The sequence below is a fragment of the Chenopodium album genome, chromosome 19 (genome assembly GCF_948465745.1).
Source record: "Chenopodium album chromosome 19, dcCheAlbu1.1, whole genome shotgun sequence".
In the NCBI taxonomy this organism is placed as follows: domain Eukaryota; kingdom Viridiplantae; phylum Streptophyta; class Magnoliopsida; order Caryophyllales; family Amaranthaceae; genus Chenopodium; species Chenopodium album.
This window is the reverse complement of record NC_137852.1, coordinates 41,509,559-41,534,425: the sequence shown is the minus strand read 5'-3', so window position 1 is coordinate 41,534,425 and position 24,867 is coordinate 41,509,559. Positions and strand designations below refer to the sequence as shown.

Sequence of the window (24,867 nt, the reverse complement as noted above, 5' to 3'; positions counted from 1 at the left end):
TCATATCTCTAGCAGTAGCTTTCTCAAACTTTACTGGACAAACAAAAGCATGATGTCCAATGATACAATCTATATATGTTTAGTGGAGCACTACTCTTTGAATTGACATTGGCATTTACATAATTATATCATCAAAGTTATCTAATCATTTTGAAGCAATAATTCATTGATTTATCGAGAAGAAAAAACTACTAGATGGAAGAAGTGTCAATTCGAGTCATTGGTCATGTATGGTTGGGTCGACTGTAGTTCGACTTTGAGCCACGTTAAATCATTGTAGCATGCAAAGTCAAAATTTAGATCAGATCAATTTTTTAATTAGGGCAAATTTAGTCAGGTTAGATTTGATGTATCATGTTGTGCTTTTTCTATAATCTACTACTTCGACCATTTCTTTTTTACACTCCATGTCTAATGATGATGAGTATGTACATCTATCAATGGTTCAATACACATTGTTTGGATACCACTAATTTAAGCACTAAGGGCCTGTTATGTTCAGGTTAATTTCAGTTATGTTCAGTTCTTAAATCCTTCTCTCATAAAATATTTAGTTCAGTTCAGCTCCAATAAGTTTTGTTCAATTCAGTTCATTTTAGCTCAGTTTAGTTCTTCAGAACAGGTCCTAAGTCATCTCTAGAAATGCACGATTCTGAGAATGTATAAGGCCTCTTAATGGGCTACTTTAAGACCACTATGCCATCTCTAGAAATGCTAAAGTCCAATGCATGCCTAGTCTCCAAAGCAATTTCTATGCACACATGGATAAGGCCAGCCCACTAGTAAATAGTTTCTATAAAATAATTGAGGGAATTCTATAATTAATTTGATAATTGACTATAAAAGGAAACTATAAAAATCTGGATTTGTAGTAGTTTGAGTAATTGAGTGTGCTGGAATATTGTACTTTTTATAATTTACTTGAACGTCACATGATAAAAAATCTGAGACAATGCAAAAAAAGACAAATAGTTTCACCTAACCAAGAAAAAATATGCACCAAATACGGACTAAATGTGCAATAATCTACAATAATACATACTCCCAGTCAGGATTAAGAGTAAAAAGAGAGATCCAATCAACCTACTTTTAACTTTCTATAAAGGGAATTATTTAATTAGTTAGAAAATCACATGCTTCCATGCAAATTTTAGCAACTCTTTATGAAAAGCAAATATATGCTTTGCAACTAGAAACTTAACGTATAGTAGTAGTATAGAAAAAATTCAAAGTATTAGAAAAAATAATACAAGTATTCCTTAGTTGCAAGAATGTCTTAGACATGTAACATTGTATTTTAATAGCTTAAATGTGAATATTACTCGTAAATTGTTAACTAGTTTAGTTGGCCTGGTTAAAAGTTTAAGGTGGTATTCGATACTTGAGATCATAATTCGTCTATATCAGTGCTCTTTTAATTCTTTTTATACCAAAAAAATATAGAGCTTGATAGGCGTTTAAGCTATAGATCAAACTTTCTACTCAACTCATAAATATCATCCATAATTTGTTTTAGGAGAATATATTTTCGTTAAAATCATGATCTTTTATAAGATGGTGCGTTTCAATTTTGCCTTAATCTCGTAGGCACGTACTTTATGCACTCTCATTTTCATGCCCTTAGAGGTTTGATATTGGACATACTAAGCATTTAGAGTTGATGAGAAAGAAATGAGCGAGATTAAGTGTAATAGTTATAGTACTAGTAAATGATAATCTTTCATAATCATTTTTATTTGATCCATATTGGATATAACAAAAAATAGAACGTATAGTACTCCGTAGTTAAAAATATTTTCGTTTAGTGTACAAAAGTTGGGTTAATTTGTTTCCTTAAAAAAGAAAATTCTAAATTGAACTTTAAGTTTAACCGTGTAGATCTTGCATGTGTAACAGTCAGACATGAGTTCACACTTTTCAAGGAGCAAGTAAACACCAAAATCAGCGTCAATTATCAAATTTGTACAGTTGGGGAGATTGATATGCAATTATTTGCCTAAATTATTTGGTCCTACTATTTCAACAATTCTTCTTCACATAGCACGGAGTAATGCTTTTGTTTTTGACATAGAATATTACACTAATTTTAAAATAAACAATCATTTTAGTTTACTTAAGGTCGCATAATTAGGTTTCAAAGAAAAAAAAAAAAAAAAAAAGGTCATATAATTATATAAAAAAAAATTACTAAAGTCTTGAATAATGTTATCTATTCCATTGTAGATTTGTAGTACATTAGTAATTGACTATAAGTCATTAACAATAGAGTAGCAAACTAGCAAATATTGGTAATAACTTGGAAAGAAAAAAAAAATCATTGAAGAGTTCGTTTTTATTTTACTATTATACCATCAATTCATTGAAAAGTTTAACTAATACATTAAATGAAAGAAGAATAATAAAAGAGCTCTTATAAGAAGCATTAATGGAAATATTTTGCAATGACATTGCAATGTGCTTAAAGATTCGAACCATCTAATACCAAATAACCAATATACTCCATTGTACATGTAGATAGATTTAACCGTAAAACACCAAGTTTTAGAGTTTTAAATCTCTAACCCACAACACAACGAACTTTGATTTTGGCACGAACACAAATCGATCAACCCGTACACGTACAAGCTAATTTGATCCTCTAGTCATGTTATGCAATCATCCTGCATTGTACTCGTATACAATATAACAACCCAAACTCGAGCTAAAACCAAACATAAACACGACCCAAACACCCATAAATCGATCCAAACTCGAGTTATAATCATTCATTTAGTGCTAAGAATCATCTTTCTTAGCACCATTACTATCTCTATCATCCAACAACTTCTTAACACTCTCTTCATCATCATTAACCTTAGCATAATCCACAACATTATCTTTCTTTTGATGAGCTTGACCCTCAGAAGCCTTCAAACTCTGAAATTTAACTCGATTATAATAAACAACACCCAAAAACGCCAACAAATAACCCAACAAATTAATCGGAGTAACCGTATCTTTAATCACAGACCACGAAAACGCAATCAACAACCAATCCTTAACAACACCAGCAACATTCATAGTCAATGCCGAAGTCTTCCCAACTAGAAGAAAAACAGCCAAGTTCAACCCAAATGCAATCAAAGAGTTTGAGCCGAAGATCACGAAATCGAACTCAAACCCTTTAGTTTGCGCCCTTAAAACCGGGTATTCGACGAATAGCCACGGAACAGTCAGGAAAATCAAACAACAAGGTGCAATATAATATAAACTAGTAATTGGGTTTAGTTGAATACCCTTTGAAGTTAACAAGATTTGGATCAAAACCAATCTTGTTGCCTCAAAGATCAACGCACCCAATTGCAGAATCACTCCATAAACATCGAATTTCGCCTCGCCATAGGCCGCAATCCCAACCCCAATTGAAATTGATATCATGTTAGCCATTGTGTTCGTCTTGAAGCTATCTTTCTTCAAGATAACTCCAATCGAGTACACGATTACAGGCATTAAAGCCTTCAGCATTTGGATGAATGAGACTGAGAGGTAAATGTAGGCTGAATTTGAGAGCCAAAGAGACAGAGCAAAGAGTACTCCAATTGGTACAATTGATGAAACATACATTGATTTCGTCATTTGAAGGGGAGATTCAACAACATGAAACACACGAACAAGAAGGAATGATAAAATTGAAGAGAATGACATGTGAATCATTGTTAGTGTAATTGGGTATGGCCAATTGTAGAGCTTTTTGTCTAAGATGTATTTGTTGTAGATTATTACACTAAATGAAAAAAACAACCATATTGATATGTATGTGTAAGTTAAGATGATTTTCTTGATGATTCCTTCACTTAATGAAGGTGTTGAAGCTACCATTTTAGAACTCATTGTTTTTTTTTTGTACTAATTTGGGTTTTTTGAGATTTATATGAGTGAATTAAGAAAATTTAGGAACTAAATGAGATTTTTGGAGGGATTTATGAAATGGGTTTTTTGAGATTTATATGAGTGAAATGAAAAAACTTTGGAACTACTTAAGATTTTTAGAGGGATTTAGAAGGTGGGTTTTGTGAAATGTATGATTTTGGAGTGAAATGAGGAAGAAATAAATGGAAATATTATGAATTTAGGAACTTTTTTTTAGATTTTTGAGGGATTTAGAAGGGGGGTATTTGGGGTTTTTTGAGATTTCTATAATTATTGAGTGAAGTGAGATAGAAAAAAAATGGGAAAAAGTTGAAAGGGGTTTAAGAGGTGAAAGAGGTGGGTGTCAAATTGATAGAAGGACAGGTAGGAAAGAGAGAAAGGAGAAAGAAAATGAAAGGGAAAGAAGGGTGAAGAAGAGTAGAGTAGGAATAGTCGGTGGTTAAGTTTCTTCAATTTCGAGAGGGAAAGAATAATATATAGACATTAGACATAAAGGTTTGTCTATTCCATTAATGGAGAGATTTCTATTTTTATAGTTTTGTGCTGATTTTAGGGTTTATCGTTGATTTGTTTGGGGTGAGATCTAGATCTAGTAGAAAGTTGCTTGCATGAGTAATATCGTCACTAAAGATTGGTCGATTTTCTTTTTAAGTTGTGGATTGTTATATAATTCGTATGAAAATATTTTAGAAATACGGTTTCACAAACTAAAAACATATTTATCTACACACTTAATGTGTATAAGATATAGATGCAAGGGCAAAGGATAAAAACATTGTATCGTAAAAGAACACCTATTTTTGATAATTAAGGGTAGCGTCTTAGCTTGTCTTATGGCCAAAGCAAGACAATGTAAGAGCAAGGAAAGGCAAGACAATATAAGTCAAGACAAAGCAATACTGTCAAGATAAAAGCAAGGGAAGACATCTTAAGACATGTCAACAAAGAGTGATCCAAGGCAAAATAGAGATGCCATGGCATGAATGAGATGGTTTTACACACTAAACATGCCTACCTAAGCCCTTTGGAAACTCCGAGAAGCATCCCGATGCAAAATCTTTTCAGGTCAAACAAATTTTTAATGGATGCCAAATTTAAAATCTATAATACACAAAATGAGGTACTTTCAAAGATTTCGAGATCGGTGCTGAAACTAATGGGATGATGAGGTATGCATATATATCGTGGTCATATAATATTGTTTAATTGGAACCAAAAATGACTATTGAACCGTAAGACCCATATGATAACCTTGATTTGATGGAGGGGTTCGTGTACAGAAATGACTAAATTGACAGTTTAAAGGTAAAATGGACGGTTTCAATCACATAAATGGCCTCCAATGTGATATGGAGTCTATAGAAAGCACCATGACGTCTTTCCGTTTTGGTTGTGAAAACGTCGAAAATCGTCATCATTAAAGGCTACAATTCATGCTTTCGGACCTATTTTAGGAAATTTCCCCAATATTGAAGTGAATATGTGCATTGTCCCATGGAGTGATCTCAAGCCTACCAATAGGTATATAAAGTCCTAAAAATGAATTTAGTTTTATTACGTGGTTATTTTGAAATTCTGTTTTACTAATAATGGAGAATTGCAAGAGATTGTTTCAATCACCAAGTTGGCATGTAGAGATCTATTAATGTGTCCAGAATTGATCTTTGGGTTATCAATCCAAATTCATCCATGCATTACTTACCAATTCAATTACCATACTAGGCCGTTATGTTGTTTTAGAGGTGATCAACATTAACCCGATTCGCTAGCCTGGCTCGATCCGGCTTGAAAATAGGGCAGGTTTGGGCAAGCTTAAAAACGCATTTTTAGTTAAAAAGTCTGAGTCCAGCCCGAGAAAGCCCCTACTTTTTACGGGTTTGGACACGAGGATTGTGTTAAGCCCTGGGCCGGCCCGAATTTTGATCACCTCTACATTGTTTGCATGAATTACACGAGTTGTTCTATTTTGGTGTTTTGAACATAACCCGAAATGACCCAATCAAAGTCAAGCTAGACCGGTAAATCGACCCAAACCCAATACAAAAAACTCAAATCAAATAATGGTCTGTTAATTGTTATGTTAGGTCGTTAAGACTTAAGCTTAGGACAGATAAGATGTGGGGCATAGCTAAGCTAAAAGCTTAGATAAACAATAATTATCCATTTCTAGATTATACTAAGTATTATTAGTACTTCAAATCCTTCACGTTTATGGTTTATCCAAAATTCACAAACAGAAGACGTGGGAAGAGAGAGAAAATAAAAATGGAACACAAAATCTTCATCAGTAGACCTCCTTCTAAATTAATCATCTTGTTTTTATTTCTAATATTTTCATCAATTTCTTTCACAAAAGCTATTAAACCTCACCCTCTTCTGGATGATTTCAATTCCAATAAATTGTATTTTAATTCAAGATTTTATAGTTTGTATGATACTTCTAAGTATGGCCAATTTCAGCTCTTTAATGGCTTGGCTCGAACTCCTCAAATGGGGTATTTTTTTAAACCCCTTTTCTTGATTTTATTTTGTTATTCTGTTATTAATTTGATATTCTAAGTACCCAACTACCCAATTGTTGAATGGTTGGTTATATGTTATATTGAGAGCATGATACACGTCATGTTCTCGAGTGTATGATCTAATAACCCGTGTTTTATTTTTGAAAATTAAAGACTTTTTTAATTTATGTTGTTAAGTTTGCGTGGTTCATTATGATTGTATGCAATCAGGAGTTCTGAAAGTTATCTGGGTGTGAATCATTTTGGTCAAAGTGCCAATTTTGGGGTTTGGATGATTAAAATGCAAGCTTGATATTGATAATTTATATTCTAAGTTGATTTATTTAGGATTAATTATATGATTTTATGTGATTATGGACAGGTGGAATAGTTGGAACTATTTTGCTTGTAATATAAATGAGACAGTCATCAAGGAAACAGGTATAAATTGTTTGAACTTGTAATTTGTTTCTTTGTTTGTCAAATGCTGTTTATTAAACTGTTCTCCCTTTAATTTATGGGTATATTGGAATTCTTAGGTCCTTATTATATGCTGATTTTTGGCAGTTGACCAATAATCTTCAAACTGATCATAATATTTTCAATATGATTTTGGAACCCCTTGATTAGATAAGTAGAATTAATAATCTTCCAACTAGCTTAGGTAATTGAAGTCTTGGGGGTGGTACTCAAGGCGGGATTTAATCATGTCAACGTCAGTGCCCTTGGCTGCTCCCTATGCATAACACAATTGAAGGAAAAAAAAAAATGGAACTTGTTACTCTCTGATCAAATGGAGTCATATAATTGTGAAAGTATTTAGATGTTTTGGGTGCCTTGGCTTGTATATCTGAAATTTTTGATGCGAAGAGTAGCTCCCCTAGTACAAAGTAGAGGTACAACTTTATTCCGTAAGAAAAGGACTGTATTCTAGCCTGTAATCTCTACTTTTTCGATCCTTACTGAGTGTGACTAGCTCGAATTACTGAGACATGAGAAACTAGTTATTTAAGCATTTAGGGGTTGGTGCTGTGATGGTATGTTGAGTTTGAACTCTGAACTGCATCTCTTTCTTAATTAGAGCACTTAATTTCTGATTTTTATATACTACGTACTTAGAATACCTAGTTCATTATGTATTGTGAACTTTCTTTTGAAGTACTTGATACTATTTCTTGATTTCCTGGTTGATGATGGTCAGCCTTACCTTACATAGTTACATCATGTATATATAATTATAAATTTATTGAGGCTTAACTGCATACTAACATGGTATTTGCCTTTTCCCTTTGACAGCTGATGCACTAGTTTCAACTGGATTGGCTGATTTAGGTTATGTTTATGTAAATATAGGTGAGCATACACTCCTATCTGTCACTATTGATTATATGTAATGACTATGCAACTATGATTTGATTTATTTCACTCTGATTTCACATAGCCGCATTATCTTTGTCTTCAATTCATTTCTTTTTCAGTTACTAATTTAACTCTTTGGTGGTAGATGATTGCTGGTCCAGATTAACACGAGATTTAAAGGTTCACAATTCACAGCTCTTTATTCTCTTGACTTTGAATTTCTTGTACAACTATAGATCTATGAAATGTCTTAAATATGCCATTGTTCTCTTATTTGTTATTATTGATATCTGCAGGATCAGTTAGTACCTGACCCAAAGACTTTCCCCTCTGGAATTAAAGCTCTTGCAGATTATGTTCACGATAAAGGCCTCAAGCTTGGTATCTATTCTGATGCTGGGTATGATACTATGATTTATTTATATGTAACCTTGAGTATATGTTAAAGAGTCGCTTAATCCAATGCTTTATCATTATGGGTTCATTTAAGTTTTTGCTTCATATTTTATAGGGCTTTTACATGTCAAGTCCGGCCAGGATCAATCTTCCACGAAAAGGATGATGCCCAGATTTTTGCTTCTTGGGTCAGTATCTACTATCTAGTCATGCCTAAACTCAATATACACTTTGACAACCATTTCCTATTGGCTAGTGCACTATCACAGATGTCAAGAGTAGGTTATATTGTTATACTTTTTCGTTTGGATTGATCCAATCCCTGAGGAGCAAAATAGGATAGAAACAGTGGAGAGCTGGCAATAAAAACTTGAGGAAAAAGTTTCCAAGTATTATATGTCTTTTTTACTAAAATTACTTTTTGAATAAAGAACTACTCTCATCAACACCCTCTTGAAGTCCCTAACATAAGAAAACAATAACTACCAAATTCCTATTTTGGTGAAATCCTGTAATTGTAACCAACAGAATACTGCTACGTATTAACAAGAATTGATGTCTTACAGCTTTAAGTAGCTTGTAAACCTTAACATTGTTGAACAGCAAGAAATTTATAAGCTCCAACCATGTTTTTGGCATTTTTGCACAACTCTTGGTCACTTGCTGTAGCATTGGATATTAAGAAAAAGGGTGGAATTTTGAAAGTGAACTAATCTCTGCTGCATCCTTCTACCTGCTCTGACTGTACTGTAATACCACATCAAATTTGGTTATTTTTCCTTATTGTAATAGTTCGTATAAGCTTAGTAAATCTAAATATAAATGCTCCTTGAATGTACAATATAGTATTTTTAACTATTTAATTTATATTTGATTTGATGTGTGTGTTTGTGAGAATACTTATGTTCAATTAGTCTTATTGTGTGTATCTCCTTGTTTGTATGCTACATACAGGGTGTTGATTATTTGAAATATGACAACTGCTTCAATTTGGGTATCCCGCCAAAAAAGAGGTCAATAATAATCAAATCAAATTATGAGTTTTTTTCCCCCTTAATCTCTATTAAGTACCTTAATCAAAACATGTGATTTTGTGGATTGCAGATATCCTCCCATGCGTGATGCACTTAATGCAACCGAGCGTCCAATTTTCTACTCACTTTGTGAATGGTAATTTAAGTTTCTTCACAGACTTGTGTTGAATATAAGTTAAATGGAAGAATTTACATCTTAGGAAAATCCCACGGTCTCATTTTGATTTTACACAGGGGTGTTGATGACCCTGCTTTGTGGGCTGGGGAGGTAGGGAATAGCTGGAGAACAACTGATGACATAAATGATTCATGGGCAAGGTTAGCACTCTGTACCACATTCTCTTCATAATAACCATTGATCGTGGTCATGTCAGATTGTGCACTTTTCATTCTTATATACCAGATAACAGCACTGACCATTATTCTATCATCTCAATGATTTAAACTTGGCATGATTGGCCTGAAATAAATGAAGTGACAATCCAGTTATTTCAATCTTCAGAACCATATTTGTATAAAATCTTGACTTTCATAAAGAAAGTTGCACATACAATATCTCTAAATAAGTATGCTTTGGGAAGAACTCGAGTTCCTTGCTTCAATCTTTAGAAGTGTCCCTTAACCTGACAAGCCTTTTCTCCTTAATTGTGAAGCATGACTACTATTGCCGATCTGAATGACAAGTGGGCATCCTATGCTGGCCCTGGTGGATGGAATGGTAAGGGTTAAGATTGCAGACTGAAAATCTTATTCAGGTAGAATAGCCACTTACTTTTGTATTTTCATTCTGACCAGATCCAGATATGTTGGAGGTGGGCAATGGTGGGATGACTTACAATGAATATCGTGCACATTTTAGCATCTGGGCTTTGATGAAGGTGATGTGTAACTTAAACATTCTTGCTTATCTTCCTTCATTTTTTTTACATAAACTTCATCGTGAACATACCTCTTAAGAGACTCCCATCATGCAGCCTTGCCTCTGTGATGAGGAAGACATTTTCTCAATGACGACCTGAAATGAAATGACTTTCTACGATTACACAACAATCAAGAACCATAAGCAGTTTAATGGATCATTTCCATAACATGATCATGAATCTTTCAGCTATTAGACGCACCATATTTTTAATTTTTAAATCATTGCCAGTCACTTGTATAGTTGGTTTACTGGAATACTAGCACACCTAATTAAATACTGGTAATACTCTTGGCCTGTAATGAAATGACTGTCTGCTAATACACAACAGTCAAGTGGAGGTTATTTTAAAATCGTTCCTTTTTTTTTTTTTTTTGGCGCTCCATTGTTATTCACTGTATTGATTTTCCATGGTGCACCAGTGACCTCCACTAGACTCGTTATAGGCACAGCTAGGGCAGGTAAATGAAAGTGTCCTGATTGAAACTCTTACCAAATTTGACAATCCAGAAAATTTTGTGGGAATTGATTGATCATTCTTGATAAGTTCAGACTTCTTACACCTCTAGCTCTATGATTGATTAATTCTCTATGTTATTTTTTTCTGACAATTGAGTGATTTGACAGTGTTCTAATGTGTATGATTAGCACTATCAATTTCTTGTAAATTGATCTACTCAACAACAGCAGATGTTTACCTCTCTGATTTAATGTTTGATCAAATTATCAATTTATCCGCTTTCCAAATTATCTTTTGCCACAGCTGGAGGTACTACTAATGTTAAGTTGCTTCTTATATGTATATGCATATTGAATTCATTAACTTGCATTCTCAGGCTCCTCTATTGATTGGCTGTGATATAAGAAACATGAATGCTGAGACACTAAAAATACTTAGCAACACAGAGGTGATTGGCGTAAACCAAGGTATTCCATAAATATACAATCTAGATCTTCCAATTGCATAAGAGGGCTTATATTGTAGGCCTGAAGGGAGATGGAGACAATTTGCTAGTTACTTCAGCTTATTTTTACTTGAAATTCCTGATGCCTTCATTTGTTATAAATGCTAAGAATTACGAATCTTTTCTCTTCGTAGATCCTCTTGGTGTCCAGGGAAGAAAGGTTCATGCCTCTGGAAAAGATGGTTGTCAACAGGTAATCCCTTATCATATGAACCCTATTTATTTTCCCTTTAGGCTCCTGTCTTTGATAGAACTTTCTTTTGGCTAGTGAAATATCACAGTCCCCTTGTCTGGCTGTCCTCTGGACGGGGGAGGGGTTGTTGGATTGTTATTTAATATGCAGTATATTGGTGTTACAGGTTTGGGCAGGTCCTTTGTCTGGGAATAGGTTAGCTGTTGCTCTTTGGAATAGATGTTCAAGTGCTGCTTTGATTACTGCTGAATGGAATGTACTAGGACTTCAATCGTCAATCAGCGTTTCCATTAGAGACTTGTGGAAGGTACTTGAACATCTTCTTTCTTTTTATACTATCAATATGCAACAATCTTAAGATGAGATTTTTGGTATCTAGTGTCTTGCTCTTGTCGGCTTACATTCAAGCATTCCTTGTGTCCAGATTTCCCACACACTATGACCCATTCAATAGGAAAAAGGCATGAGTAGCATGTAAAACATAACAAAGCATGTTGATAATTTGAATATTTGATAAAATGTTATTAGTGTGCATTGTTGTTGATATAATGTTTTGATAGCTGATATCTTAGACTAATATACTGAATTTGTTAATGGCAGCACAACTTAGTTGCCAGTGATGCAGTATCGTCATTTGGAGCTTCTGTAGAGTCTCATGATTGTGCAATGTACATTTTCACCCCCAAGATGTCGGAGTCGTACTCTGTCATGTAAATTTAACATCATTTCTGTTGCAAACTTGGAGCAACTTCCATTTTTAGAAGGAATAAGAGAACTCGAGTCATTTCCGGATGATGAGTGGTTTCATTTGGATTTTGTTTTTGATGTAAATGTTAGTGAAATGTGGATTACAAAGTGCAAAGTGTATACTCAGATTTAAAGCATGTTGTAAATTTGTACCTGGACATTTCTTGCTACTTTTGTTTCTTGGAAATAAATAAAGTTTGTGTTTTAGACGATTTGTTCTACCAATTCCTCAGTAAATTGAATCCTTATTGTACAGAATTTTTGTAGTTGTATATAGATATAGATCCCACAAATTGAAGCTGATATAAGGTGAGTTTTCTAAACGAAAAAAAAAAGAGGTGATTATGAGTTAAAACACCCCTTATTTTATCAACTAAGCTAGCCGATATTTGTTTATCACCATATCCTATTGAATATGTAATCCACTGAGCACAGTCTTGAATTCTTGTTCTTTATTTCAAAAAAAAAAAGAAAAGTTATTTAATTTAGTTCTAATAAAATAAAATTTAACAACCCAAAAAAGTAAAATCATGCTTCTCAATTATTTCCACTTCTCCCATTATTCATGGTGTACTAAAAAATCACTAAATGTATACTTTGACCTAAAAGAAATTTACATATACATTAATACATGATAAATTTTGAAACAATATGAATTGGGCTTGGGCAAGCCGAACAAGGAGGAGGAGAGTTAGGTCCACAAACAAGGCTTTAGAGCTTCCATACTAAAACCAATTGGCAATAGTAGGAGGTACTCCTCTACCTTATAAAGTGGAACCACCTCTCTTCTTTCTCCAATGTGGGACACTCATAAGTGGGCTACAATGGGATTCAACACTCCCCCTCACTTATGAGTGTCCTTAGAACTAGAGCACACCAGAAGGTACAATATAAATCCTCTTTGGGAATGAACATCCAATAGAGGCCCCTTAACCAGTGGCTTGACAAATACCCAGTTATAAACGGCCCAACAAACCTGGGCTCTGATACCATGATAAATTTTGAAACAATATGAATTGGGCCTGGGCAACCCGAACAAGGAGGAGGAGAGTTAGGTCCACAAACAAGGCTTTAGAGCTTCCATACTAAAACCAATTGGCAATAGTAGGAGGTACTCCTCTACCTTATAAAGTGGAACCACCTCTCCTCTTTCTCCAATGTGGGACACTCATAAGTGGGCTACAATGGGATTCAACAATACATCTATGTTAAACTAAAACCACAGCTTCTAGGTGGGAATAGATATCACTATATTTACAATTATATAAGCATATAATAGAACAAGTCGGATGCAAATGTTGGTCCCTTTATTTCCATCCACATTTTAAATTTTCATTCTATTTCTGTCTCATTACCCATGATAAGTAATAATTTCATCCCATTTTTGCCCCCCCCCCCACCAAATACAAAAATCTATCACCTCCTTACCACCCACTTGATATCCATCCCCATCTAATATCCAATATCACCTTACATGTCAAATCAAGTTATAATTTCAATTCAATACATAATTAACAAAAAAAAAAAAAAAAAAAAAAAAAAAAAAAAAAAAAAACACAACACTAATATTGTGTAATTAAATGGCTTATAGTTATATTGTATTACATAATTTTATATTGTTATATTTTTTCAAGGTATAGTTTTTCTTATACTTCGTTCCTTTGTAATCGCAACCGTAGGGATTTCATACCTGCCAATGCACATTTTGTAACATTAATATACTTCTTCCGTTTCTTTTTAGTTAATACGTTTCTTTAGTCACGTTTGCCAATGCACTTATTCAATCATCAATATCTTTAATTATCGATAAGCAAAAATTATGAAAAGTTGATATTTTGAAAGTATATAACGTGACGAATCTAACAAGATCCTACATGACTATATTTTTCATTACGTATAAAGCACAAAATACGGTCAAAGGGAGGTAGATGAATAGTGTTAAAGTCAAAACGTATCAACTAAAAGGAAACGGAGGTAGGCCCTGTTCTTTTGAGCTTCTGGGCAGAGCAGAGCAGAGCAAAGCAGATTTCAGCAGAGCAGAGCAGATTGAAGCAGAGCAAGGCAGGGCAGAGCAGAGCAGATTGAAGCAGCTATTTTTAAGTACTATTTTTAAGCAGAGCAGAGCAGGGCAGAGCAGATTGAAGCAGAGCAGAGCAAAGCAGCTCTAAAGAACGGGGCCGTAGTATATTATTACGTTTTAATAATAATCAAAAAGTTGATATGATAAAAGTATATTTTGAGATGATTATAACAAGATCACACATGATAATATTTTTTCCAACGTATAAATCATAAAGGACAACTAAAGGGTGTGTGTAAAATTATAAATGTTCAAACATTGCGATTAAAAAAAAAAATCAAGCGAAGGAAGTATGAAAAAAGTGACATTTGAAAAAAATATTGCAGTAGTAGGGTCAAGAAGTGAGTGCGAAGGGGACTAATGAGGCAGGTTCACCATAAAATAAACACCCGTCCCAGCTACAGCTGTCAATTCAGGTATTCAAGTCGGGTTTGGGTCGGTTCAAATTAGGTCTCGGGTTAAATCAGGATCAGGTTGTGTCGGGTTAATCTAGCTTCCAATCAGGTTCAGGTTCAGGTCGGGTCAATTTCAATTCAAGTTATAACGGGTCGTTCACTTTTTCGGATATAGGTCGGGTTCAATTCGAGTTAAAATCAGATCGGGTTTAATTTCAGGTTCGGGCTGTGTTGAGTCGGGTTTGGATGGGTTAACAAGATGGTACATTCGGGTTCGGGTTAGTGTTGAGTCGGGTTCTAGTTCAAGTTCAATTCTAATAAATATCGATGTGGCCAAGTTGAACTATATAATTACGCCTTCCATATTTTGATCAAGCATCATCAAGATTTTATCAAACCTATATACGAGTAATAGAGAACAAAAGTTATTTAAACTGAACAAAAGCTTTTATTAAATCGGATTGAGGGTTTACAGAATTATACCAGTATATAAGCTGAATAAAAGGTAATAAAATTTTATTAAACCTTCCATGCATGACTCGGGTTCATGTTTTAATAGTGTCGGGTCCTAGTTCATGTTCGGATTGTCTTCTGGTCGGATTAAATCGGTTGACGGGTACCATCAGGTTGGGGGCAAGTTCAGGTTCAATTCATAAAGTATTGGACCAGATGGGTTTTCGGTTAAGATCAGGTTCAGGTCAGGTTACAGGTCACTAGTTTCACCCCATTGTTCGAGTACAGACAAGGTTCAAATCTTTGTCCGTTAAGGTCGGGTTCTCGGGTCGGGTTAGTTTTTGACAACTCTAGCTATAATACACACTTTTTGAGGAAATTTTGAGGTTCCGAGGTCCGGTGGCAAAAGTGTTGCAACCCTAGGGGATATATCTAGGGATCATTTAATGCCGTTTGAAACCACATATAATCATTACATGTTGTCATAAACGTACGTGGTAGACTTAAGTTTACGAAATCAATGCAAATTGTGAATGGGTAAAATGACCGTTGAAGAGCATATTGGATGGTTCCACCGACCCAATTGGACACCCGGAGGGTATTAGAGACCATGGTAAATATCTCGGAAATTTTTATCTCCGGACGAAAAAAGTCAAAAAACCACAAAACTGAAGGTTATAAATCTTATAATCCAAGCTTTTTGAGGAAATTTTGAGGTTTTGGGGCCCAGTAGCGAAAACCCTTGAGACCCTAAGGGATACATCTCGGGGGGTCATATAATGTCGTTTAAAACCATATATGATCTTTATATGTTGTCATAAACGTCCATGGTAGGTTTGAGTTTACGAAATCGGTGCAAATTGCGAACGTGTAAAATGACTGTTTTAGGACATATCGGGATATTTCCACCGACCCAATTTGACTTCCAGAGGGTATTAAGGACCATGGTAAACATCTTGACAATTTTTATTTCCGGGCGAAAAAAGGTTAAAAAAAAATACAAAATTGAAGGTTATAATCCACGTTTTTTGAGAATTTTGAGGTTTCAGGGACCGGTGGCAAAAGGCTTTGAAACCCTAAGGGATAAATCTCGAGATCATATAGTGCCGTTTAAAACCATATATGATCATTATATGTTGTCATTAACGTCCGTGGTAGGTTTGAGTTTACGAAATTTGTGCAAATTAAAAAACGGATAAAATGACCATTTCAGGACATATTGGATGGTTCCACCGACCCAATTGGACTCTTGGAGGGTATTAGGGACCATGGTAAAGATCTCGGCAATTTTTATTTCCGGGCGGAAAAAGGTCAAAAAATTACAAAATCGAAGGCTATTATCCACGCTTTTTGGGGAAATTTTAAGGTTTCGGGGCCCGGTGGCGAAAAATGTTGAGACACTAGGGGATATATATCTGTGTCATAATATATGATCATTATATGTTGTCATAAACGTCCTTGGTAGGCTTGAGTTTACGAAATCACTACAAGTTGTGAACGGGTAAAATGACCGTTTAAGGGCATATTGGACGGTTCCACCTACCCAATTTGACTTTCGGAGGGTATTAAAAACTATGGTAAACATCTCATCAATTTTTATTTCCAGGCGAAAAAAGGTAATAAAAAATAAAAAATTGAAATAATCCATCCGCGCTTTTTGAGGAATTTTGAGGTTTCGGGGACTGGTGGCAAAAAGCTTTGAAACCCTAAGGGATATATCTCGTTGTCATATAATGCCGTTTAAAACCATATATGATCATTGTATGTTGTCATAAACGTCCGTGGTAGGTTTGAGTTTACGAAATCATTGCAAATTGCGAACGGGTAAAATGACCGTTTCAGGACATATTGGATGTTTCCACCGACCCAATTGGACTCCTGGAGGGTATTAGGGACTATGGTAAATATCTCGTCAATTTTTATTTCCGGGTGAAAAAAGGTCAAAAAATTACAAAATCGAAGGCTATTATTATCCACGCTTTCTGAGGAAATTTTAAGGTTTCGGGGCCCGGTGGCGAAAAGTGTTGAGACCCTAGGGGATATATCTCGGTGTCATATAATTCCGTTTGAAACCATATATGATCATTATATGTTGTCATAAACGTCCGTGGTATGCTTGAGTTTACGAAATCACTACAAGTTGTGAAAGGGTAAAATGACTGTTTAAGGTCATATTGGACAGTTCCACCGACCCAATTTGACTCCCGGAGAGTATTAAGGACCATGGTAAACATTTCGGCAATTTTTATTTACGGGCGAAAATAGGTAAAAAAAATACAAAATTGAAGGCTATAATCCACGCTTTTTGAGAAATTTGAGGTTTCGGAGATGGTGGCAAAAAGCTTTAAAACCCTAAGGGATAAATTCTAGGGTCATATAATGTCGTTTGAAACCATATATGATCATTATATGTTGTCATAAACGTCCGTGGTAGGTTTGAGTTTATGAAATCAGTGCAAATTGCGAGCGGGTGAAATGACCGTTTCAGGACATATTGAATGATTCCACCGACCCAATTGGACTCCTGGAGGGTATTAGGGACCATGGTAAACATCTCGAATTTTTTTATTTCCGGGAGGAAAAAGGTCAAAAAATTTCAAAATCGAAGGCTATTATCCATGCTTTTTGAGGAAATTTTGAGGTTTCGGGGCCCAGTGGCGAAAATTGTTGAGACCCTAGGGGATACACATCTCGGTGTCATATAATGCCGTTTGAAACCATATATGATCATTATATGTTGTCATAAACGTCCGTGGTAGAGTTGAGTTTACGAAACGACTACAAGTTGTGAACGGGTTAAATGATCGTTTAAGGGCATATTGGACGGTTCCACCGACCCAATTTGATTCCCAGAGGGTATTAAGGACCATGGTAAACATCTCGGAAAATTTTATTTCCGGGCGAAAAAAGGTAAAAAAAAATACAAAATTGAAGGCTATAATCCACGCTTTTTGAGGAATTTTGAGGTTTCGGGGCCTGGTGGCAAAAAGCTTTGAAACCCTAAAGGATACATCTCGGGGTCATATAATGCTGTTTAAAACCATATATGATCATTATATGTTGTCATAAACGTCCGTGTGGTAGGTTGAGTTTACGAAATCGGTGCAAATTGCAAATGGGTAAAATTACTGTTTAAGGGCATATTGGACGGTTCCACCGACCCAATTTGACTCCAGGAGGGTATTAAGAACCATGGTAAACATCTTGGCAATTTTTATTTCCGGGCAAAAAAAAGGTAAAAAAAAATACAAAATTGAAGGCTATAATCCACACTTTTTGAGGAATATTGAGGTTTCGGGGACCTGTGGCAAAAAGCTTTGAAACCTTAAAGGATACATCTCGGGGTCATATAATGCCGTTTAAAACCATATACGATCATTATATGTTGTCACAAATGTCCGTGGTAGGTTTGAGTTTACGAAATCGGTGCAAATTGCGAACAGGTAAAATGGCTGTTTCAGGACATATTGGATGGTTCCACTGGCCCTATTGGACTCATGGAGGGTATTAGGGACCATGGTAAACATTTTGGCAATTTTTATTTCCGGGCGAAAAAAGGTCAAAAAATTACAAAATCGAAGGCTATTATCCACGCTTTTTGAGGAAATTTTGAGGTTTTGGTGTCCTGTGGCGAAAAGTGCTGACACCCTAAGGGATATATCTCGGTGTCATATAATGCCGTTTTAAACCATATATGATCATTATATGTTGTTATAAACGTCCGTGGTAGGCTTGAGTTTACCAAATCACTACAAGTTGTTAACGGGTAAAATGAACGTTTAAGGGCATATTGGACGGTTCCACTGACCCAATTTGACTGCCGGAGGGTATTAAGGACCATGGTAAACATCTTGGCAATTTTTATTTCCAGGCGAAAAAAAAGTCAAAAAAATACAAAATTGAAGGCTATAATCCACGCTTTTTGAGGAATTTTGAGATTTCGGGGACCGGTGGCAAAAATCTTTTAAACCCTAAGGGATACCTGTAGAAATCATAAAATGTCGTTTGAAACCACTTATGATCATTATATGTTGTCATTAATGTCTGTGGTACGCTTGAGTTTACGAAATCATTGCATGTTGTGAACAGTTAAAATGACCGTGTTAGGGCATATTGGATGGTTCCACCGATCTAATTGGACTCTCGAAGGTATTAGGGACAATGGTAAACATCTTGGTAATTTTTATTTTCGGGCGAAAAAAAGTCAAAAAATTACAAAATTTAAGGCTATAATCCACGTTTTTTAAGGAAATTTTGATGTTTTGGAGCCTATGGCGAAAAACATTGAGATCCTAAGGGATACATTTCGGGCTCATATAATACCATTTTAAACGTCCGTGGTAGGCTTGAGTTTACAAAATTGGTGCAAGTTGCGAACGGGTAAAATGACCGTTTAAGAGCATATTGGTTGGTTCCACCGACCCAATTGGACTCTTGGAGGGTATTAGGGACCATTGGTAAACATCTCAGCAATTTTTATTTATGAGCGAAAAGGTAAAAAAATTACAATATTGAAGGCTATCCACGCTTTTTTAGGAAATTTTGAGGTTTTGGGGTCCGGTGGCGAAAAGTGTTGGTACCCTAGGGAATATGTCTTGGTGGAGGCTGCCCCAGGCAATCAGCCTGATTGACGAAATAATGTCAATCAGTCGCTTTAGTGGGCCCCACTTGTCAAACAAATCAATTTTATATTCTTCTTTACGTTTGATGATCTGGCAAAGGTTGACGGTCGGTTTATGGACGTTAGGACAGGCGTTACTAACGTCATATACAAATTTCTTAAGAAAATAAAAAATGGAAAAATTTATTCTGGATCTTCATCTGCATATTTGTGTATTCGTTGTGCCCATTGGAGGTGATGACAGAGCGCGCACCGAAAAGATGCGGAGTCGAAGTTTGTGGTGGTGGCGAGGATTTTCTGTTGATCGAAGGTGGTGGTTGTGGTGGTGGAAGAGGCCATTTTAGATCTGTTTTTTTTTTTGGTTTTTTTTTAAAATTTATTTAAAAGGCAAAAATAGATCGCACACCACCACAAACTTCGTCTTTTCAATATTTGTGTATTCGTTGTACCCGTTTTAGCGAGAGTATCTAGATCGCGTTAGTTAAACTCTTGACGCCATTGCTTTGCTATGTGCCCAGGTAAACATTGCAGGAAATAGATATTTGCTTTCTTGAACCATTTGGTCTGACATAATAATTCTTCAATATCAAAACACTACAACACAATATTAATCCTATCAATAATTTCCAATCCTAAACAAGTAGCAGGTACCAATAAGCAAATTGGAAGAAAACACCTTCACTCTTATTATTTTTGCCGTGCTTTTCTATTCCTCTCAATCCACCGCTTCGACTGTCCCAAAACTCAATCGAATCGCATTCCATTGCAATTGAAAAAGGTTTACGTAGTATAAATTGCTAAAGCCCTCTGAAACAACTCCAATTCTTTGCGGTTTCAATTAAGGGTTTCGAATTGGGGGAATCCCCTTCAATTCGTCGTACGAATTTATTGTTCGACTGTGACGCGGCAGACGACATTGACTGTTAGTTTGACTAAACCAGACGTTTACCAAGTCATTGCTCCGTCTTTCTTAAATTTGGTTGTGCTGACAAAATTGCCCCCAATAATAACACTGAAAGGCCGAAATTGCCCGCTGATTTGCTGAAGTTGTAAATCAGGCTGATCAACTTGAATTTCCTCTATCTTGGTGTCATGTAATGCTGTTTGAAACCATATATGATCATTATATGTTGTCATAAACGTACGTGATAAGATTGAGTTTACGAAATCACTGCAAGTTGTGAACGGGTAAAATGACCGTTTAAGGGCATATTGGACGTTTCCACTGACCCATTTGACTCCAGGAGGATACAAGGGACCATGGTAAACATCTCGGCAATTTTTATATCCGAGCGAAAAAAGGTCAAAAAATTACAAAATTGAAGGCTATATAATCCACCCTTTTTAGGAAATTTTGAGGTTTCGGGGCTCGGTGGCGAAAAGCCTTCAAACCCAAAGGGATATATCTCGGGGACATATAATGCCGTTTAAAACCATATATAATCATCATATGTTGTCATAAACGTCCGTGGTTGGCTTGAGTTTACAAAACCAATGCAAGTTGTGAACGGGTAAAATGACCGTTTAAGGGCATATTGAATGGTTCCACCGACCCAATTTGATTTCCGGAGGATATTAGGGACCATAGTAAACATCTCGAAAATTTTAATTTTCGGGCGATAAAATGTTAAAAAATTACAAAATTGAAGGCTATAAAGCCTATAATCCACGCTTTTTGAGGAATTTGAGGTTTCAGGGTCCGGTTGCGAAAAGCTTTGAAACCCTAAGGAATACATCTCGGGGTCATACAGGGCCGTAGCATGGCCAGGGCAAGTGGGGCGACCGCCCTGGGCCCCCGAACCAAAAGCCCAACTTCTGTTTAAGAAAAGGCCCCAAAATAATTATGTATAAAAAAAAATAAAAATAAAAAAAAGAAAAACTAAGGAAGAAGTGTATAACTGACATATTAGCAAAACATTGAGTTTCAGAAATTCAATCGCCATATTTTTCGCTGTTCAACCTTCTTCCTCCTTGATTTTTCTCCCAAAATATTCACTTTCCTAAGTGAATTTGATTTACCCAAAAAAAAACTGCCATAAATTTAATTCTATATCCAGGTAAATTTATTTTTCAATATGTATCTCAATCCAATTTTTGGTCAGATTAATCCCTTCTTTTACATGATTATGCTAAACGGTAATTTTATCCTTCAATTTTCAACGGAAATTTATCTATTTATATATAATTCTCTTTGTAAACTCTACTTTATTCATCTACATCTTTTCTTTCTATTAAGTTTTCATCTGTACAATAGGGGGAAAAATATTAAGTCATTGATTGGTGTTGTCTACTTGTTAGAACATATCAATGTAGAAACTATTATTAGTGACTTTGCTTCTAAAAAAAGGCTCCTAGAAATATCTTTATATGAACGCTTAGGCTTTGATTTCAATGTTTTATCTATAGAAAATTTGATGTTATTAAAGATTATTATGCGTATTAAAATATGTATTTTGTTGCCCACCCAAATTTTATTTTATTTTATAATTCTATATGTGAAATAGGGCCCAATTTTTGTCTTCGCCCTGGGCCACCGAAATTTCTGAAACGGCCCTGGGGTCATATAATGTCATTTGAAACCATATATGATCATTATCTGTTGTCATAAACGTCCGTGGTAGGCTTGATTTTACGAAATCACTGCAAGTTGTGAATGGGTAAAATGACCGTTAAAGAGGATATTGGTTGGTTGCACCGACCCAATTGTACTTCCTGTGGGTATTAGGGATCATGGTAAACATCTTGGCAATTTTTAGTTACTGGCGAAAAAGGTCAAAAAATTACAAAATTGAAGGCTATAATCCACGTTTTAGAGGAAATTTTGAGGTTTCGGGGCCTGGTGGCGAAAAGCCTTGAGACCCTAAGGGATACATCTCGGGGTCATTTAATCCCGTTTGAAACCACATTTAATCATTATATGTTGTCATACACGTCCGTGGTAGGCTTGAGTTTACGAAATCAATTCAAGTTATAATGACCGTTTAAGGGCATATTAGATGGTTCCACCGACCCAATTGGACTCTTGGAGGGTATTAGGAACCATGGTAAACATCTCGGCAATTTTTATTTCCAAGCGATAAAGGTAAAAAAATTACAAAATTGAAGGCTATAATCCATGCTCTTTAAGGAAATTTTGAGGTTTTGGGGCCCGGGGTCTTTACGTCGCCGGATAATGGTCATATATGGGTCCACACAATATTATTTGATCACGGGATTCATCCCGTAGTGTTATGTGAAATTCCAACACCAGCTCCCGACACCTCCTAAATCGCTTCGATTTCGTGTATTATAGTAGAGTTATCGATCCGGGTATTCAAGTCGGATTTGGGTTAGGTTAAATCATGTCTCAGGTATAATTAGGATCTGGTTATATATCGGGTCAATTTAGCCTCACATCAGGTTCAAGTTCGAGTCGGATCAATTTCAGTTGAGTTTATTCTGGGTCGTTCACCTTTTCGGATATATGTCGAGTTCAATTCAAGCCAAATTCAGATCGGATTCAATTTCAGGTTTGGGTTGTGTGTGCGTTAGGTTTGAGTGGGTTAATAGATGGGACATTCGGGTTCGAGCTAGTGTTGAGTTGGGTTTTGGTTCAAGTTCAATTCCAATAATTTCCTTAAAAATTATTAAACCTTCCATGACTCAGGTACATGTTCTTATTGGGTCGGGTACTAGTTCGGGTTCAGATTGTTTTTGGGTCGGATTAAATCGGTTGGCGGTTACTCTCAGGTCGGGAGCAGGTTCGGGTTCAGGTCAAAAAGTATTAGATCAAATCGGTTATCGGTTACCATATGGTCAGGTTTAGGTCGGGTTACAGGTCACTAGTTTCACCCCATTGTCCGGGTACAGGTTGGGTTCAGATCATTGCCGGTTTAGGTCGAGTTCTTGGGTCGGGTCGGGTCAGTTTTTGACAGCTCTAGTCCCAGCACCAATGGCGGATACACCTTTTACTCCATCCAAGCTCACTACCGATTAAACCTTCATCCATTTCCATCTAAATGGAACAAATGCGAGGCAAGTCTCCACTAAAACTCGCCTCATTGACATCCCTATAAATACCTTATAATAATTTCTACTGTAAATTAAATCTGTAGGTATGAGGCAAGCACACCATTAAATCCACACTTGTCCCACCACCTATGGCTGGGACAAAGCTTACTCCATCCTAGTTCATCGCCCACAAAACCTTCACTCATTTCCACCTAAATGGGGCAATGCATGGTAGATCTCCACTAAAACTCCCCTCATTGACTTCTCTACAAATATTTACTTAACGTAATTAGGAAAAGAATTTCTCGTATGAAATTGAATCCGTCCCTCACGTAAGTAGTTGTTCGATGAATAAATTTATATTTTCAAAAAATAAACTAACATAATCTACAATAAACTAAATGTATAGTTTTAATATAGATAGCTAAGAGTGAAAGAAAAAAAAAAAAAAAAAACATTACGATAATTCACACGTGACTTTAGCATGCATTTCTATATGAATACTAAATTAAAATTTTGCTTATAAGCTCAATTATTTTGATGTTTCGAGTAGTAAACCATTTAAAATGAACAATTAAAATATAATATACGATTCACTATTTACCATTAACATTTCCAATCATACTTTAGAACTAAATATAAAAAATAATTAATATATATATATATATATATATATATATATATAAATTAATATTTGAAAAGTATATATCAACAAAACATCACATGACTCATTGACTATGTTTCTCCTTATGCATACATAATAAAGAATTACGAAAAATAGTTAAAGGAGAATATGCAGATAGTGTAAAAATACAAAAGGTAAAACCATAAAACAAATGGTAAAAATTTGTTTCTAAGGTTATTTTGGTGATATTAATTTATCAATCCTACCTATCATCAACAATCAATTAAGTATTTAAGTTATTTTTATAAAATCTAGCCCATTTATTTCCATTTTCAATCCCACCTTATTCCCAAATTCCTACTCCTATTAAACTCGTAGGAATATCGGATCCATAAATGAAATAAAATAAATAAATAAATAAATAAGGCAAATATAAGAGCAGTGATGCATGATAGTTTATATCATTCTTTTGTTTCTATGATCAAGATGTACACCAATAATGTGAGAAATGATATACCATGCACAAGGAGTGAAGTATTAAATGCAAAGGGTAATAATGGATATTTTAATTAATAAATTCGGGTTTTTCGAGAGAAATAAGTGTGAATAAATTTTGACTTCACTCCCTGTGCAAAATATATACCATACATACACCAAGCATACAATTCAGGTTACTTTGA

The 24,867-nt window shown here is 35.3% G+C and overlaps 1 protein-coding gene and 1 pseudogene across 1 annotated transcript; one reads left to right on the top strand and one right to left on the bottom strand.

The window, feature by feature from the left end:
- Positions 1 to 2,570: 2,570 nt before the first annotated feature.
- LOC145595668 (putative sugar phosphate/phosphate translocator At4g32390 pseudogene) lies at positions 2,571 to 4,208 on the bottom strand (annotated as a pseudogene).
- A 1,918-nt stretch (positions 4,209 to 6,126) lies between these two features.
- Positions 6,127 to 12,230, top strand: LOC145595667 (alpha-galactosidase 3-like). Its single transcript, XM_081652088.1, has 15 exons — positions 6,127 to 6,404; positions 6,793 to 6,851; positions 7,707 to 7,763; positions 7,915 to 7,949; positions 8,066 to 8,169; positions 8,281 to 8,353; positions 9,120 to 9,178; positions 9,270 to 9,335; positions 9,434 to 9,517; positions 9,853 to 9,917; positions 9,995 to 10,077; positions 10,955 to 11,045; positions 11,218 to 11,276; positions 11,443 to 11,583; positions 11,877 to 12,230. The coding sequence occupies exons 1-15, from the start codon at positions 6,175 to 6,177 to the stop codon at positions 11,988 to 11,990; spliced, it is 1,320 nt and encodes a 439-aa protein (XP_081508214.1). The 5' UTR covers positions 6,127 to 6,174; the 3' UTR covers positions 11,991 to 12,230.
- The last annotated feature ends 12,637 nt before the right edge of the window (positions 12,231 to 24,867 follow it).